This window comes from Jatropha curcas, chromosome 8 (assembly GCF_041381405.1).
Source record: "Jatropha curcas cultivar XTBG-Jc1 chromosome 8, XTBG_Jcur_1.0, whole genome shotgun sequence".
Taxonomy (NCBI): domain Eukaryota; kingdom Viridiplantae; phylum Streptophyta; class Magnoliopsida; order Malpighiales; family Euphorbiaceae; genus Jatropha; species Jatropha curcas.
In genome coordinates this window covers 18,445,512-18,459,536 of record NC_143158.1, presented here as the reverse complement: position 1 = coordinate 18,459,536, position 14,025 = coordinate 18,445,512, and the positions used below count along the sequence as shown (strand labels likewise).

The window sequence follows — 14,025 nt, the reverse complement described above, 5'->3', positions numbered from 1 at the left end:
GCGTGCCCGCCCATGCTGGGCGGGCGTGCCCGCCTTGCTGGGCGGGCGCGCCCGTCCCTTAGGGCGGGCATGCCCGCCCCCGCGGGCGGACATGTGTGCCTTTCTCCGTTCCGGAGGCTTTTTCGGGAGTTTCGGACCTCCAAAAAATATTCCGGGACCAGTTCCGTGACCCTCGTAATTTTTCGGACGTTTCAAGTACCATATTGGCACACTTCCGGTGAACTTTCTGAATGACCTCCGGTCCGGCCGGACTGTTTGCAGTCTGGAAAAATTGGCTCTTTGAGCTTCAAAATTTAGGTATTCACATTATTATGATTTGAATGAATTTAAAGAGATGATTATCATCGCTTGATGATTTGAGATCAATTAGAATTTTGATTTCTAAGAATCAAGGGGAATAGAAGTGATAAGTTTCGGAATATGGTTTAAAGGTTAGAAAATTTGTTTTTTATGAATTTGCAAGAATTTGTTATGAGTTGAATTATGCTACATTGATAGGAGAATGATTCCTAAGTCAAAATGATTAAGAGAATCTAGGTGATTATTGTTAAGATAGAACAATCAGTTCTAAAAGAAGTATTTATAGATATTTCGCATAAAGGATTTAAGGAGGAATTATAAGCTCTAACTGGTTTGTGTATATGATGAAAATTTTGAGATTTCCAATTATTAGATATTGATTAGTTAATTTGATCTTTATGAATGAGTATATAGAGAATAAGGAATAGAATGTAAGAAGATTGAGTGCTAGTCTACTAAGTAAGATATAAATTGAGACAAGAAGGTTTATGAGACATTGATATTAGAGGTTTTTGGTGCAAGTGAATTTCAAGGATGAAATTATTTTAAGTGGGGTAGAATTATAATACCTGGATTTTTGAAAATCCGAAGATTTCATAAAAATGATTTTAATTTGAATTCCTTGGATTTTATTTTCAGGTTTATTGAATAACAAATTTCATAATTATAGTTTTATCAATTATTATTGGTGTTTATTAAAATTTATTAGCATTATATACTAAAATGTGAATTTGTGATATATTTAGCAAGTGTTTATCAAAATAAGAAAGTTTGTAATGATTGTTACTATTTATTTTGTTTTGATATAAATATATGAAAGCAATTTGAAAGTAAAAGATAAATAAGAATTTATTGATGATTTCTAGTGATTATACCAATAAATTAATAATTATCGGTCAAGAATATAAATTATAGTAATTAATAATATTTATATGGTAACTAAAATAAATATACATGAAAGTAATTAAAAAAGAGTAACTTTTAATAAATATTAGTATTTATTTTAAGTTTAAAATGAATATATATATATAAAAGTGATTAAAGGAAAATAAGAGAAATAGTAGTAAAAGAATAAAAAGAAATAAAGAAGAAATAGAAAAGAAGCAAAAGATTCTCTCTTTCCCCATAATCGTAGATTGCGATTTTCGTTGCCACCGATTTCGACCACTTCCATCGATGATCAGACACATCAATCGTACAAGCTCGATGAGAGGAGCTCATCGGTGGTCTTGATTTGCGAGGTAGAAGTTTATAACGGGAGAAATTGTGATTGGAATTCGAGTGATGTCGTGCGGTGAAGTTTTCTGACGATTCTCGCCATCTCATGGAGTTGAGGTAACAAGAAGGGTCGAATCAACTCCCAATAGTTGGTTGAGTACTTCCCCTAAGCTAATCGATGAAATCAGTGGGAAATAAAGTAACCACCATGAGCGGCAGCAAGAGGGTGACTGTCAAATTGATTACGGCCAATCGAGTTGCTGGCTCAGCAAACGAACGAAGGATTTGAGCTCTCCAGAAAATTCTGAGCACTTTGGTATAGATCTCGTGAATTTCTGGCAAAAAGGTAATTTTTTAGCCACTATGCACGGCAGCGCCCACCAGTGAGTGTTCGACAGGACCTCGAGAGGCGGAAATGTGGATTTCGTGCACCGAACACGAATTTGAAGTCCGATTTTTGATCGATATACTTTAAGATTCAGTTCGTTAAATTTCATTGTAAATTCCAAATTGAAAATTAAGTAGTTTTGATTAAATTAGCTTGATTAAAAATTAAGTAAATTATATGAAAGCTATTTGTGAAATGAATTTGCAATTTATTAATGAAATTAGCCAATTTATGGAAATCAGTGTATTTATATAAAGGAGAATCATAGCTTTTTCTTAGGTGCTGAGGTGGTGCTTCCTGCAAGAAGTGAGAGTCTACAATATTGAAGCATTTGCAGTTATCTTAAATGAGAATAATTTGAGAGAAAAAAACTAAGAAAAATTTGTAGAAAAATTTTATATTAAAATTATTAAGTAGGTCTTTAATGATTTTAAGGCTCATTTAAAATTGTTTTTTCGCTTCTCCCTTTTCAAATTGCGACTTTTCATGATGATGAGCTTCCTCCCGAAGGAAGGAATCACACCAAGGTTTTATTTATAAAGGCTGAAGTAGGAGGTAGGATCACAGGAAATGTCATGATTGATGACGGATTAGCTTTGAATGTTTGTCTGTTGAAACTTCTTTCAAAGTTCAAGATGGAAGTGTTTGATTTAGAACCTTCAGATGTTGTTATTCGAGCTTATGATGACTCCAAGAGACAAGTGGAAGATATAGTCAAAACAGTGGTTAAAGTGGGGTCAACTGAGAAGGAGACAAAATTTATTGTTATAGAAATTGCCCTTACATTTACCTTACTGCTTGAGCACCCATGGTACCATTCATTGGGAGGTGTACCGTCAAAGCTACACCAAATGATTAAGTTTCTATTCAATGGTGAACTCATCACCATTCCTGCTGCTAGTGAAAGGAGTGTAGCCACACTAAATGTTAATAAGCAGGTCATCCTCCCATGGACTAGTTTTCAGATTGCAGTCCTAAGCACTAACCTGGAAAGGACTTGGAAAGAACTAACAAGGCATTATAGAACTACTTGAAATTCACATGTAGAGAACCACCTAGGCTTGAGTTATAAACTTGGAAGCATACCAAAGAAGAGATTCGGCTAGTTGGACATGGATGGATGTTTCGTCTGTTCGAGTTAGCATTCCTCTTCATGGCTGTTGATAAAGCTATTTGAGCATAGTGGGAGAACATACCCAGCTCTAGAGATCTTTGCGGATGTTATTGAGGTTTTGGCGATTGAGCTCAGAGGACTAGAGTTTGAAGAAGAGAAGAAAGAAGAGAAAGAACCAGAAGGAGAGGGGGTTGAGGGGCCAAGAGCGACTGAGGAAGAGGAGAAGAAAAAGGGACAAGTTGCCCAACTAGAGAAAGAAGAAGAGGGTAATAAGAAGGCAAGTGCCGAGAAAGAAGAAGAGGATCCTGCAAATAAAATGCTTAAGGCGATCTGGGCCTGTATTGGTGAAAGCTTTGAAGAAACTGAGACCCCTTTCAATGTGTTAATTTCTGTTAAGGATGAGTCTGACTGTAACGAACTATCAATGCTTTTCGATGAAATGAACTTTAATTATTGCTTAATTGTTTTGATGTCTTTCCTAATGGTTGCATTCATCAAGTAGATAAGCACATGTGCATATTTGACATTAACTCATCATGCATGCTTGAATTTAATATTGGCACAAAAGATAATCCACGAATTTTATTGATTGGGCCAAACCTAACGCCAGAGTTAAACACAAAATTTCAAAGTCTACTCATGGACAAAAAGGAAGCCTTCGCATGGAGCTATGAAGACATGCCGAGGATAGACAGGTCTATAGTCAAGCACACAATTCCTTTGTATCATGGAGCCAAGCCAGTGAAACAGAAGAGAAGAAGGTTAAGACTAGAATGGACTGAGAAAATTAAAGAAGAATTGACCAAGCAGATAGATGCCAGATTTTTAGAAGTGGTTCACTGTCCATAATGGTTAGCAAATATAGTCCTAGTTCCCAAGAAGGATGGACGGTTTAGAATGTGTGTGAATTATAGGGATTTGAATGAAGCATCACCAAAGGATGATTTTCCTCTCCCTTATATTGTTATCCTGATAGACAGTGCGGCAATGATGGGATGCTACTCCATTATGGATGGATTTGTAGGGTATAATCAGATTCTCATGGCATTGTTAGATAAGGTTAAGACAACATTTGTGACAGAGTTCAGAACTTTCTGCTACTGGTTGATGGCTACTACATTATTTCATGACATTACCACAAGGAGTTAGAAGTTTATATTGATGACATGATTGTCATGACTAAGACACCAGAAGAGCATCTAGCAGCCCTCGAGCGGTTCATGGATAGAGTAATCAAATACAAGCTACGTCTAAACCCAAAGAAGTGTGTATTCGGGGTAACCTTTGAAAAAGTGCTAAGATTCATAGTAGGACCGAAAGGAATAGAGATCAATCCAGACAAGATCAAGGCGATCCAAGAGATGGAGACGCCCAAGACAAAAAAGCAAGTGAGAAGCTTTTTGAGAAAGATTCAGTATATCAGTAGGTTTATTTCAAAGGTGTCTATAGTATGTGATCCAATCTTCAAGCTGTTAAGGAAAGATTAACTAATAAAGTGGAACGATCACTGCCAGGTAGCTTTTGATAAAATTAAGGAATATTTGTCAAATCCACCAGTTTTATGCCCACCAAAACCAAGGAAACCCTTAATTCTGTACTTGACAGTGGAAGATACTGGGATTGGAGCCATGTTAGCATAAGCTGATGAAGTAGGTGTTGAGAAGGCAGTGTACTACCTGAGCAAAAAGCTTATTCCAAATGAATAGAAATATAACTTGATTGAAAGAACTTGCTTAGTAATGGTATGGGCGACTAGAAAACTTCGACACTACTTTCAGTTTTATAAGGTAATAGCAGTCTCAAGGATGGATCCGGTTAGATATTTGTATGGAACACCAGCACTTGTGAGGAAGCTAGCAAGATGGTTAATCCTATTATCAGAATTTGATATTGAGTATACCACAAAGAAAACCGTCAAAGGACAAGCAGTTGCAGACTTTCTAGCAGCACTTCCAGTTGAAGACAATGAGCAATAGGAGATTGATTTTCTCAACGAACATCTAAACTTGTTAGAAAAAAAAAGGATGGAAGCTCTACTTTGATGGTTCAGCTCATAGTAAAGAGCCAGAGTAGGCGTCTTATTAGAATCTCCATAAGGATGTGTTATCCCGATGCTAAAGAGATTACGGTTTGCGATTACGAATAACATGATAGAATATGAAGCCTGCTTATTTGGGTTAGAAGATTTGATTACTGTTAAAGCTAAATAAGTCGAGGTTATTGGTGATTCAAAATTGGTGATCGAGCACGCTAACGGAAATTGGGAAGTCAAGGAAGACAGGTTGGAACCCTATATTGACTATCTGCAGATTGTTATTCAAAACTTCAAAAGAGTGACCTTCATACACATAAGAAAAGTGAACAACCTAGTACCAAATGCTTTGGCTAATTTAGCATCAGCCTGGGAAGAGATTTTAGTTATGCCTAAGAAACCATTTATGATGTCTTCGAGTAGCATCTCGTGTTATGATGGAGAAAGGATAATGAATATAGAGGAAGAAGATCAGTCGTGGTTTCATTATGTCCTGCAATGGATGACTAAAAGGGTTTATTCTGATTCAGCTACTAGAGATGACAAAAGAGCTATACAACGATTAGCGTTACAATTTGCAGTCTTAGACGGTCAGTTGTATAAAAGAATGTTAGACGGGGTATTGTTAAGATGCATATCAAGGAAAGAAGTTGAAGAGATTATGGAACAGATTCACGCAGGGGTTTGCAGTACCCACATGAACCAACAAGCATTAGCCAAGAAGATTCTTAGACAAGGATTCATTTGGACAACAATAGAAAAGGATTGTATTTCTTTTGTGAAAAGGTGCTTCGAATGCCAGATTTATGGAGACCTGTGGACATTGCACCTTTGAAATTACATCATTCTATTTCGCCATGGCCATTTGCAGCTTGGGGAAAAGATATCACTGGCAAAATTTCAACACCTGCTTCCTATGGACACAAATTCATAGTGGTGGCAGTGGACTATTTCTTAAGATGGGTTGAAGGAGAATCTTTTAAAAACATTGGCACCAAGCTAATGGCCAAATTCATTGAAAAGAACCTGACCAGCAGATATGGGATCCCTCATTATATAGTGACAGATGCTGGAGTTCAGTTCCAAGCAGAAGTAAAGACAGTGTTAGAAAAATATGGAATTGAGCATTATAAAACTTCACTGTATTGACCGCAAGCTAATGGGTTAGTGGAAGCTGCAAACAAAAACATCAAGAAGATACTGACGAAAATGGCAGAAAATCATCATGATTGGGCAAGCAAGCTACAACATGCTTTGTGGGGCTACAGGACCACCGCCAAATCTGTGAATAGGGCAACTCCTTATTCTCTAGTCTACGAAATGAAAGTTGTGTTACCAAAGAAAATAGAAGTGCAGTCCTTGCATATAATGATGGAATCCAAGATTCCAGTATGTCAATGGGTAGAGAATCAATATCAAGAATTAGCAATCTTAGATGGAAAGAGGCTTAATGCCCGATTCATGGATCAATTATATAAAAGGACGATAGCTAAGCACTTCAATAAGAGAGTTCATCAAAAGCTACTTAGAGTAGGCGGTTTGGTTCTAAAATAGATGTGGCCAAAAATTTATGGCCCGAGGGGAAAGTTCAAGCCTAATTGGGAGGTGCTTTTCACATTAAGAAAATGTTTGCCAAGGGTGCAGTGAAGCTATTAGATATGGAAGGCAATGAATTTACTAAACCAGTCAATGTAGAAAGATTGAAGAAATTTTGTATATGACTTGAAACGTTTATGGTAAAGCCCAATTAATAAATTCACCTTTTGTGTTCTTATTAACTTTATAGCTTGCTATGATAAGTTTATGTTGACATACAAATGATGAGAATTTACAATGATGACATAGAATAGCAGGAAACATATCAAGCATTTTTAAGCAAAAGGAAGTTTCATTCATAATAAGTGCATATATTCATATAATTGCATTATCAATAATTGTCTAGTACATTTCATTAGAAAGCAGGATAAGAGCATCTACATGTTAGGTCCTAACAGAAATCTAGCAGTTAACAGATCAACCTACTCTGAATCAGCACCGACTCAAGAATAAGCCTGCAGCCACGAGCGGTACAAATCTGAAGAAGAGGTATTAGCCACATTAGAAATGGGTCCTATCATGCGACTATGCCAGGTGGAAATAAAGCGAGAGAGAAATTGATGTGTAATAAGGCCAGCCTCAGACCGAGTGTAATCAGGGACAGCCTGATGACCGTTGGCTCAAGGGTCAAATTCTAATCTCGAAATTTTGATGATTAAAACAAAACAAATAAATTTAAATTATATTATTTGTGCTAATAATATTTTATGCAGAATACATATGGAAAGTAATAAACGAACAAGGCAAGTCCTACAAATCCAAAGTGTATGAAGACATCCGAAGACCCTAGCGGTTAGATCTTTAGAATTCATTGTAGGATAGAGAGGAAATTCAATTATAAGCACAAAAACTAATTCTTCTCTCATCAAAATTTTTCAAAAAATAGATTCTTCAAAATAAATCTTTTCGTCAAAAAAGTTGTTTTCGAAATTCCTTTAAAAGAAATTGAAATGTTCAAATTACCTAAAATTAAAGAGATTATGTCTCTAACGATTTTGGTAATAAAAATAATAATAAATCTTATGTACTTCTTTTTTGGAAACAAAATCCTCTTTGAAGATCTAAGAATTTTAATTTATCTTCTTACCTAAAATGAAGGAAGATCTTATTTTTTCGTTTTAGTAAGTAGAATCTTTTCGAAAAATATTTTTCAAATAATTGCTTTTGAAAATCTTTATGTTTTAAGGAAAGAAAGACGTCTCCTATTTTCTTACCAAAAGGATATAATGATTTTTTGGTAACTAAGATTTCCGTATCTTCTAAATAAGGAAAGCAAATATTCTGATTTGAAAAAAAAAATCTACTTTCTAAAAACGAGAGTCACAGACCTCTCTATACAAAGATGTTTTCAGTCTTTGAAAAGGGTGGAAGAAAGAGTTTTCGTTTTAAGAGTATTCACCTATTGATCATATCTTTTATCTCTCAAAACTTACTCTCTACCCCCTTATTTCTTTTCATCTTTATACTTTACGTTTTTATCTTTAAAAGAGAAAAGAATTTTTAGAACAACTTCTTTTGAAAAACAATTCTGTTTTCTAAACGATTTTCTAATCTGAAAAATTGTTTTTCCTGTGCTTATATTTGCATTTCTGTCTGTCTATTTAGATTCTATAATCTTTAACAGATAGGTTTTTATTTGATAAACAATTGTGTAATAGCTTAGGTGAGAAGCTATTGTGAAAGAGGTTATCAAGCGACCTTCTCTGTGAGAGAGATTCTAATGTCTTGAATGAGTCTCTGTACTCTGCCAAAAACAGAAAGGTGAGGTTAACTAGAACCTTTGGAAAATCTAGTGGGATAAAGGGTAGATCTATTACCTTGTACTGTTGGTTTGTCTCTTACCCTTGAAAAGAGATAACATAGTTGAGGATCTCAAGATGAGTCTTGGGGAGTGGATGTAGGCGAGTTAGTGCCGAACCACTATAAATCATTGTGTTGATCTTTTTAATTTCTAAAGTTTTGCTTGATACTATTTTACTCATACCTCTGTTAATACTCTAGAAATGCTAAAGTTATAAATCACTGTGTTGATCTTTTTAATTTCTGAAGTTTTGCTTGATACTATTTTACTCATACCTCTGTTTATACTCTAGAAATGCTAAAATTGTTAATGGTTCTGAAGTTCAAAAACTGGAATAAGTCTTATCTTCTCTGAATATTAGAACTCTGGAATTCTGATAAGTGAATATACCAAGTTCTAAACCATTCTTCTATTTACAGTATATTTCTCTACTTGGGTTTCTAATCAGTTTTCTAAACTTGATTAAAGCTTTGTGAAGCAGTTCTAATTTCAATAACTGTCTCTCACATAGTCTTATATGATTTTCTAAACTTTATGAGGAAGTTCTAATTACAATAGCTTTCCGTCATAAAGCAGTTTTGATATTGAATAAGACATTGTGAAGTAGTTCTAATTAATAGCTGCACTTTGCATAGTCTTTCTATTTTTCTTGAATAGAACATTGTGAGGAAGTTCTAATCCATAACTTATTTTCACAAGTTCATTAATTTTTCCGCTGCACTTAGAATTCTGTATTTTATTTTTAAAGCTAAAATATATTTTTAGAAAACTCAATTCACTCCCCTCTTGGGTTGTGCCATACATATACGGGACCCACAATCTGGTATCAGAGCTTTGGCTCTTGACTTACCGAAGCTTAACTGCTTAAGAGATAAGATCCCATGGCAACCTCACTTCCTCTTACTTCGTTAGAAGGTCAATCTGTTTCTAGACCTCCTTTGTTCAATGGTTCTAATTACTCTTATTGGAAAACTAGAATGGAAAATTTCATGAAATCAGTTGATATAAACTGCTGGAGGAATGTTATTACTGATCCTCATATTCCCATGAAAATTGTAGAAAATGAGAGTATTAGAAAAACAGAAGAAGAATATACAGATGCTGATTGGAATGATATTGCTATAAATGCAAAAGCTATCAATATTCTTCATTGTGCTTTAGACGCAACAGAATACAACAAAGTGTTTAGATGTAAATCTGCGATAGAAGTTTGGGAAAAAGTTAAAGTTACCTATGAGGGTACAGATAGAGTAAAGGAATCCATAATAAATATCCTTTGGAGAGCATATGAAATGTTTAATATGGAGGAGGGAGAAGCTATTGCAGAGTTAAATTCTAGATTTACTAATATAGTTAATCCTTTGAGAACTCTTGGTAAGGAAATTTCAGAAGATGAGCTTGTTAAGAAAATCCTTAAAATTCTACCTAAAAAATGGGATTCTATAGGAACTGTCATGAATTACAAAGAGACTCCCGTCACTTATGATTATCTTATAGGAGCTCTTGTTTCAGAAGAAATGAAATCTTCTTTGACTGTAGAAGATAAGAAAAAGAAAGGACTGGCTTTGAAAGTAGTTTCTAGTGAAGAAAGTTCTTCCGATCTTCATAGTGATGATTTAGCACTTGTTGCTAAAAGCTTCAAGAAGTTCTATAGAAAGAGTGGAAGGCCATAGAAAAAGTTTATCAAAAAGAACTTTCCACTCAAAAATGGTAACTTACCTAAGAAAGAACCTTCTGAAGTGGTTTGTTATGAATGCAACAGACCCGGACATATCAAGCCTAATTGTCCTAAATTGAAAAAGAAGTCAACGAAAGAGAAGCTGAAGCAGGCATTCGTAGCTGCTTGGAGTGATTCAGATAATTCTAATTCTGAAAGCCACAATGATCAAGAAGAAATAGCTAATATTTGTTTAATGGCTACTATTGATTCTGACTCCAAAGAAATCAGCACTCTGACTTCAACACAGAAAGCTGAAATCAATGAAACAAATGCAATGGTCTAGAAGCATGAAGAAAGCACTGTAAGTATTTCTGAACCTGAATCAAAAAATGATCTTCTAGATACTTAAAATAATCTGTGCAATGAGTTTGAAAAGCTTGTTAGAAAGCATAAAGTTCTAAAGAAAGATTTTAGAAAATTAAAATCTGAAAGTAATAATTTAAAAGATGCTTTTTATCAAGAAGTTACATGCAAAGATCTTATCATAGAAATCAAAGATCTGAAATATTGTAATAATAGATTTTCTGAAAATCTGACAAATCTTGAAGAAAAATGTGAAAATCTGAATTCTGAAAATGAATCTTTAAAAACTGAGATTAGAATTCTAAAATAAATTTCAGATTCGTTTTCTAAAGAAAAGACAAGTTCTAGCTATGATAGCATTTCTAAACTGAATCATGTTTCTAATAAGAAAAATGCAGTTTCTAATGTTGTGACTTTAGAATATCAAAGTTTCAACAGAAAGAAAAATCATAGTAAGCTAAATGCACCTGTTACCACTAACCCTCCAGGACCCAATATGAGTTGGGCACCTAAATCTACTTGATCTTTTCAGGCGTGCCTAAGGAGTGATCTGAAAACAGAAATGTGGTACATGGACAGCGCTGGCTCTAGGCATATGACTGGTGATAGAAAGAAGTTCACCAGATTAGAAAAGAAAAAGGGAGGTACAGTAAGCTTTGGAGACAAAGCAAAAGGTAAAATTGTTGATATTGGTGTGGTAGGTTCTAATCCTTCAATAGAAGATGTATGCTTAGTAGAAGGATTACATTATAACTTATTAAGTGTTAGTCAGATTTATGATAAAAATAGAAGAGTGATCTTTGAACCTTCTTATTGTGAAGTTCAGAACATGCATGATAATAAAACCTTATTTGTTGGAAAAAGGTTTGGAAATATATACCTGGTAGATCTCTCTGATATGCATAACCAGGATATATGTTTAGTTTCTGTTAATAATTCTAGTTAGTTATGGCATAGAAGACTTGGACATGCAAGCATACACCTTATTTCTAAACTGTCTAAGAAAGATTTGGTTCGAGGTTTGTCAAAGTTGAAATTCGAAAAAGATCATATTTGTGATGCTTGTCAAATGGGCAAACAAACCAGAACATCTTTTAAATCCAAGGGCATGGTTTCTACTTCTGGACCTTTAGAATTGCTACACCTTGATCTATTCGGTCCAATTACTCCTTCTAGTCTTGAAGGAAAATTCTATGCATTTGTTATTGTAGATGATTACTCTAGATTCACCTAGACACTCTTCCTTAGAAATAAGGATGAATCATATGACATGTTTGTTCACCTTTGCAAGAGAATAAAAATTGAGAAAGGATACAACATCTCGGCAATTAGAAGTGATCATGGAGGAGAATTTGAAAATCAAAAATTCGATGCTTTTTGCAATGAGTCAGGAATCTTCCATAACTTCTCACCACCTAGAACACCTCAACAAAATGGAGTAGTGGAATGCAAGAATAGAACACTTCAAGAAATGGCCAGAACCATGCTAAGTGATTCTAAACTACCAAAGTATTTCTGGGCAGAAGCAGTTAACACTGCCTGTTACATTCTAAACAGGGCTTTGGTAAGATCTAAACTCAAAAAGACTCCATATGAGCTATACAAAGGTAGAAAACCAAATATTGGTTATTTTCACATTTTTGGGTGCAAATGCTTTATTCTAGATAACAAGAAAAATCATCTTGCTAAATTTGATGCTAAATCTTATGAAGGTATTTTTCTGGGATATTCTAGTAATAGTAAAGCATATAGAGTATTTAATAAAAAGACTCTAATTGTAGAAGAATCTATTCATGTTGTGTTTGATGAATCTGACTCTACATCTAGAACATTAGAAAGTGATGATGTTGTAGATTCTAATCATAAAAAGCAGAATGAACAATCAGGACAACTAGAACAGCCAGAAAGTGAGCAGAACACTGATAATCAGGCTGAACCAGAAGTTGAACATGAAGATCAGAATATAGTTGAAAGTCAAATGCCAGAAATAGAAAATGAAGATTCTCAATTACCAAAAGAATGGCGATTTCATAAGTATCATCCCCAAGAAGACATTATGGATAATCCCTTAGAAAGGATGATGACTAGAGCTCAATATAAAAGATATTTTGGTAATGTTGCTTTCGTTTCTCAATTAGAACCTAAAAATTTAGAAGATGCTGAAAATGATGAAAGTTGGATTCTTTCTATGCAAGAAGAGCTAAATCAATTTGAGATAAACTAAGTTTGGAAACTTGTTTCTAGACCTAAAAATCATTCTGTTATTGGAACAAAATGGGTGTTTAGAAATAAGCTTGATGAATAAGGTAATGTTGTGAGAAATAAAGCAAGATTAGTGGCTCAAGGGTACAACCAAGAGGAAGGCATCGATTTTGATGAGACCTTTGCCCCGGTTGCTAGACTTGAGGCCATTAGAATGCTTTGTGCGTTTGCATGTTTTAAAAACTTCATGTTGTATCAAATGGATGTGAAGAGTGCTTTTCTACATGGTTTTCTAAATGAAGAAGTGTATGTAGAACAACCTCCTGGTTTTAAAATTTTTGATAAACCTAATCCTGTTTACAAACTTACTAAAGCTCTTTATGGTTTGAAGCAAGCTCCTAGAGCTTGGTATGAAAGATTAAGTAAGTTTCTATTAGAAAATGGTTTTTCAAGAGGAAAAGTTGATACAACACTATTTATCAAAAATAAAGCACATGACATTCTAGTTGTACAAATTTGTGTTGATGACATAATCTTTGGATCTACTAATAATCTTCTTTGTAAGGAATTTTCTAAGATTATGCAGGGTGAGTTCGAAATGAGTATGATTGGAGAATTAAACTTCTTCCTTGGACTTCAAATCAAACAATGTGAAAATGGAATTTTCATAAGTCAAGAAAAATATACTAGAGAATTGTTGAAACGATTCAAAATGGAAAATGCCAAGGTATGTAGTACACTAATGAGTCCATCCTCAAAATTAGAAAAAGATGAAAAAGGTAAGGATGTGGATATTAAATTGTTTAGAAGTATGATTGGTTCTTTACTATATCTAACGACAAGCAGACCAGAGATACACTTTAGTGTTTGTCTATGTGCTAGATTTCAATCGTGTCCCAAAGAATCTCATTTAATTGCTGTAAAAAGAATTTTAAGATATCTTTGTGGAACTTCTAATCTGGGTCTGTGGTATTCTAAAGGTGATACATTTGATCTTGTTGGGTATAGTGATTCTGATTTTGCAGGAAGTAGAATAGATAGAAAAAGCATGTCTGGAACTTGCCAATTTCTAAGTAGCGCCCTTGTATCATGGTTTAGCAAGAAACAGACATCTGTTGCTCTTTCTACTGCAGAAGCAGAATATGTTGCTGCTGGAAGCTGTGTTGCACAAGTTCTATGGATCAAACAACAGTTGGCAGACTATAGACTGAAATTAGAAACAGTGCCAATTAAGTGTGACAACATAAGCGCCATCAATTTATCTAAAAATCCAGTTCAGCATTTTAGAACCAAGCACATAGAACTCAGACATCACTTCATACGTGATCATGTACAAAAAGGTGACATAGTA

General features: G+C 34.5%; 3 protein-coding genes across 3 annotated transcripts; all 3 read left to right on the top strand.

Moving 5' to 3' along the window:
- Positions 1–2,481: 2,481 nt before the first annotated feature.
- On the top strand, positions 2,482–4,660 carry LOC149494284 (uncharacterized). The gene is made up of 5 exons (XM_089725449.1): positions 2,482–2,844; positions 3,049–3,430; positions 3,877–4,079; positions 4,163–4,408; positions 4,535–4,660. The coding sequence occupies exons 1-5, from the start codon at positions 2,482–2,484 to the stop codon at positions 4,658–4,660; spliced, it is 1,320 nt and encodes a 439-aa protein (XP_089581575.1).
- An 843-nt stretch (positions 4,661–5,503) lies between these two features.
- Positions 5,504–6,201, top strand: LOC149494283 (uncharacterized). The gene is made up of 2 exons (XM_089725448.1): positions 5,504–5,819; positions 5,924–6,201. The coding sequence occupies exons 1-2, from the start codon at positions 5,504–5,506 to the stop codon at positions 6,199–6,201; spliced, it is 594 nt and encodes a 197-aa protein (XP_089581574.1).
- Positions 6,202–6,261: 60 nt separating this feature from the next.
- On the top strand, positions 6,262–6,606 carry LOC149494282 (uncharacterized). The gene has a single exon (XM_089725447.1). The coding sequence runs from the start codon at positions 6,262–6,264 to the stop codon at positions 6,604–6,606; it is 345 nt and encodes a 114-aa protein (XP_089581573.1).
- Positions 6,607–14,025: the final 7,419 nt, after the last annotated feature.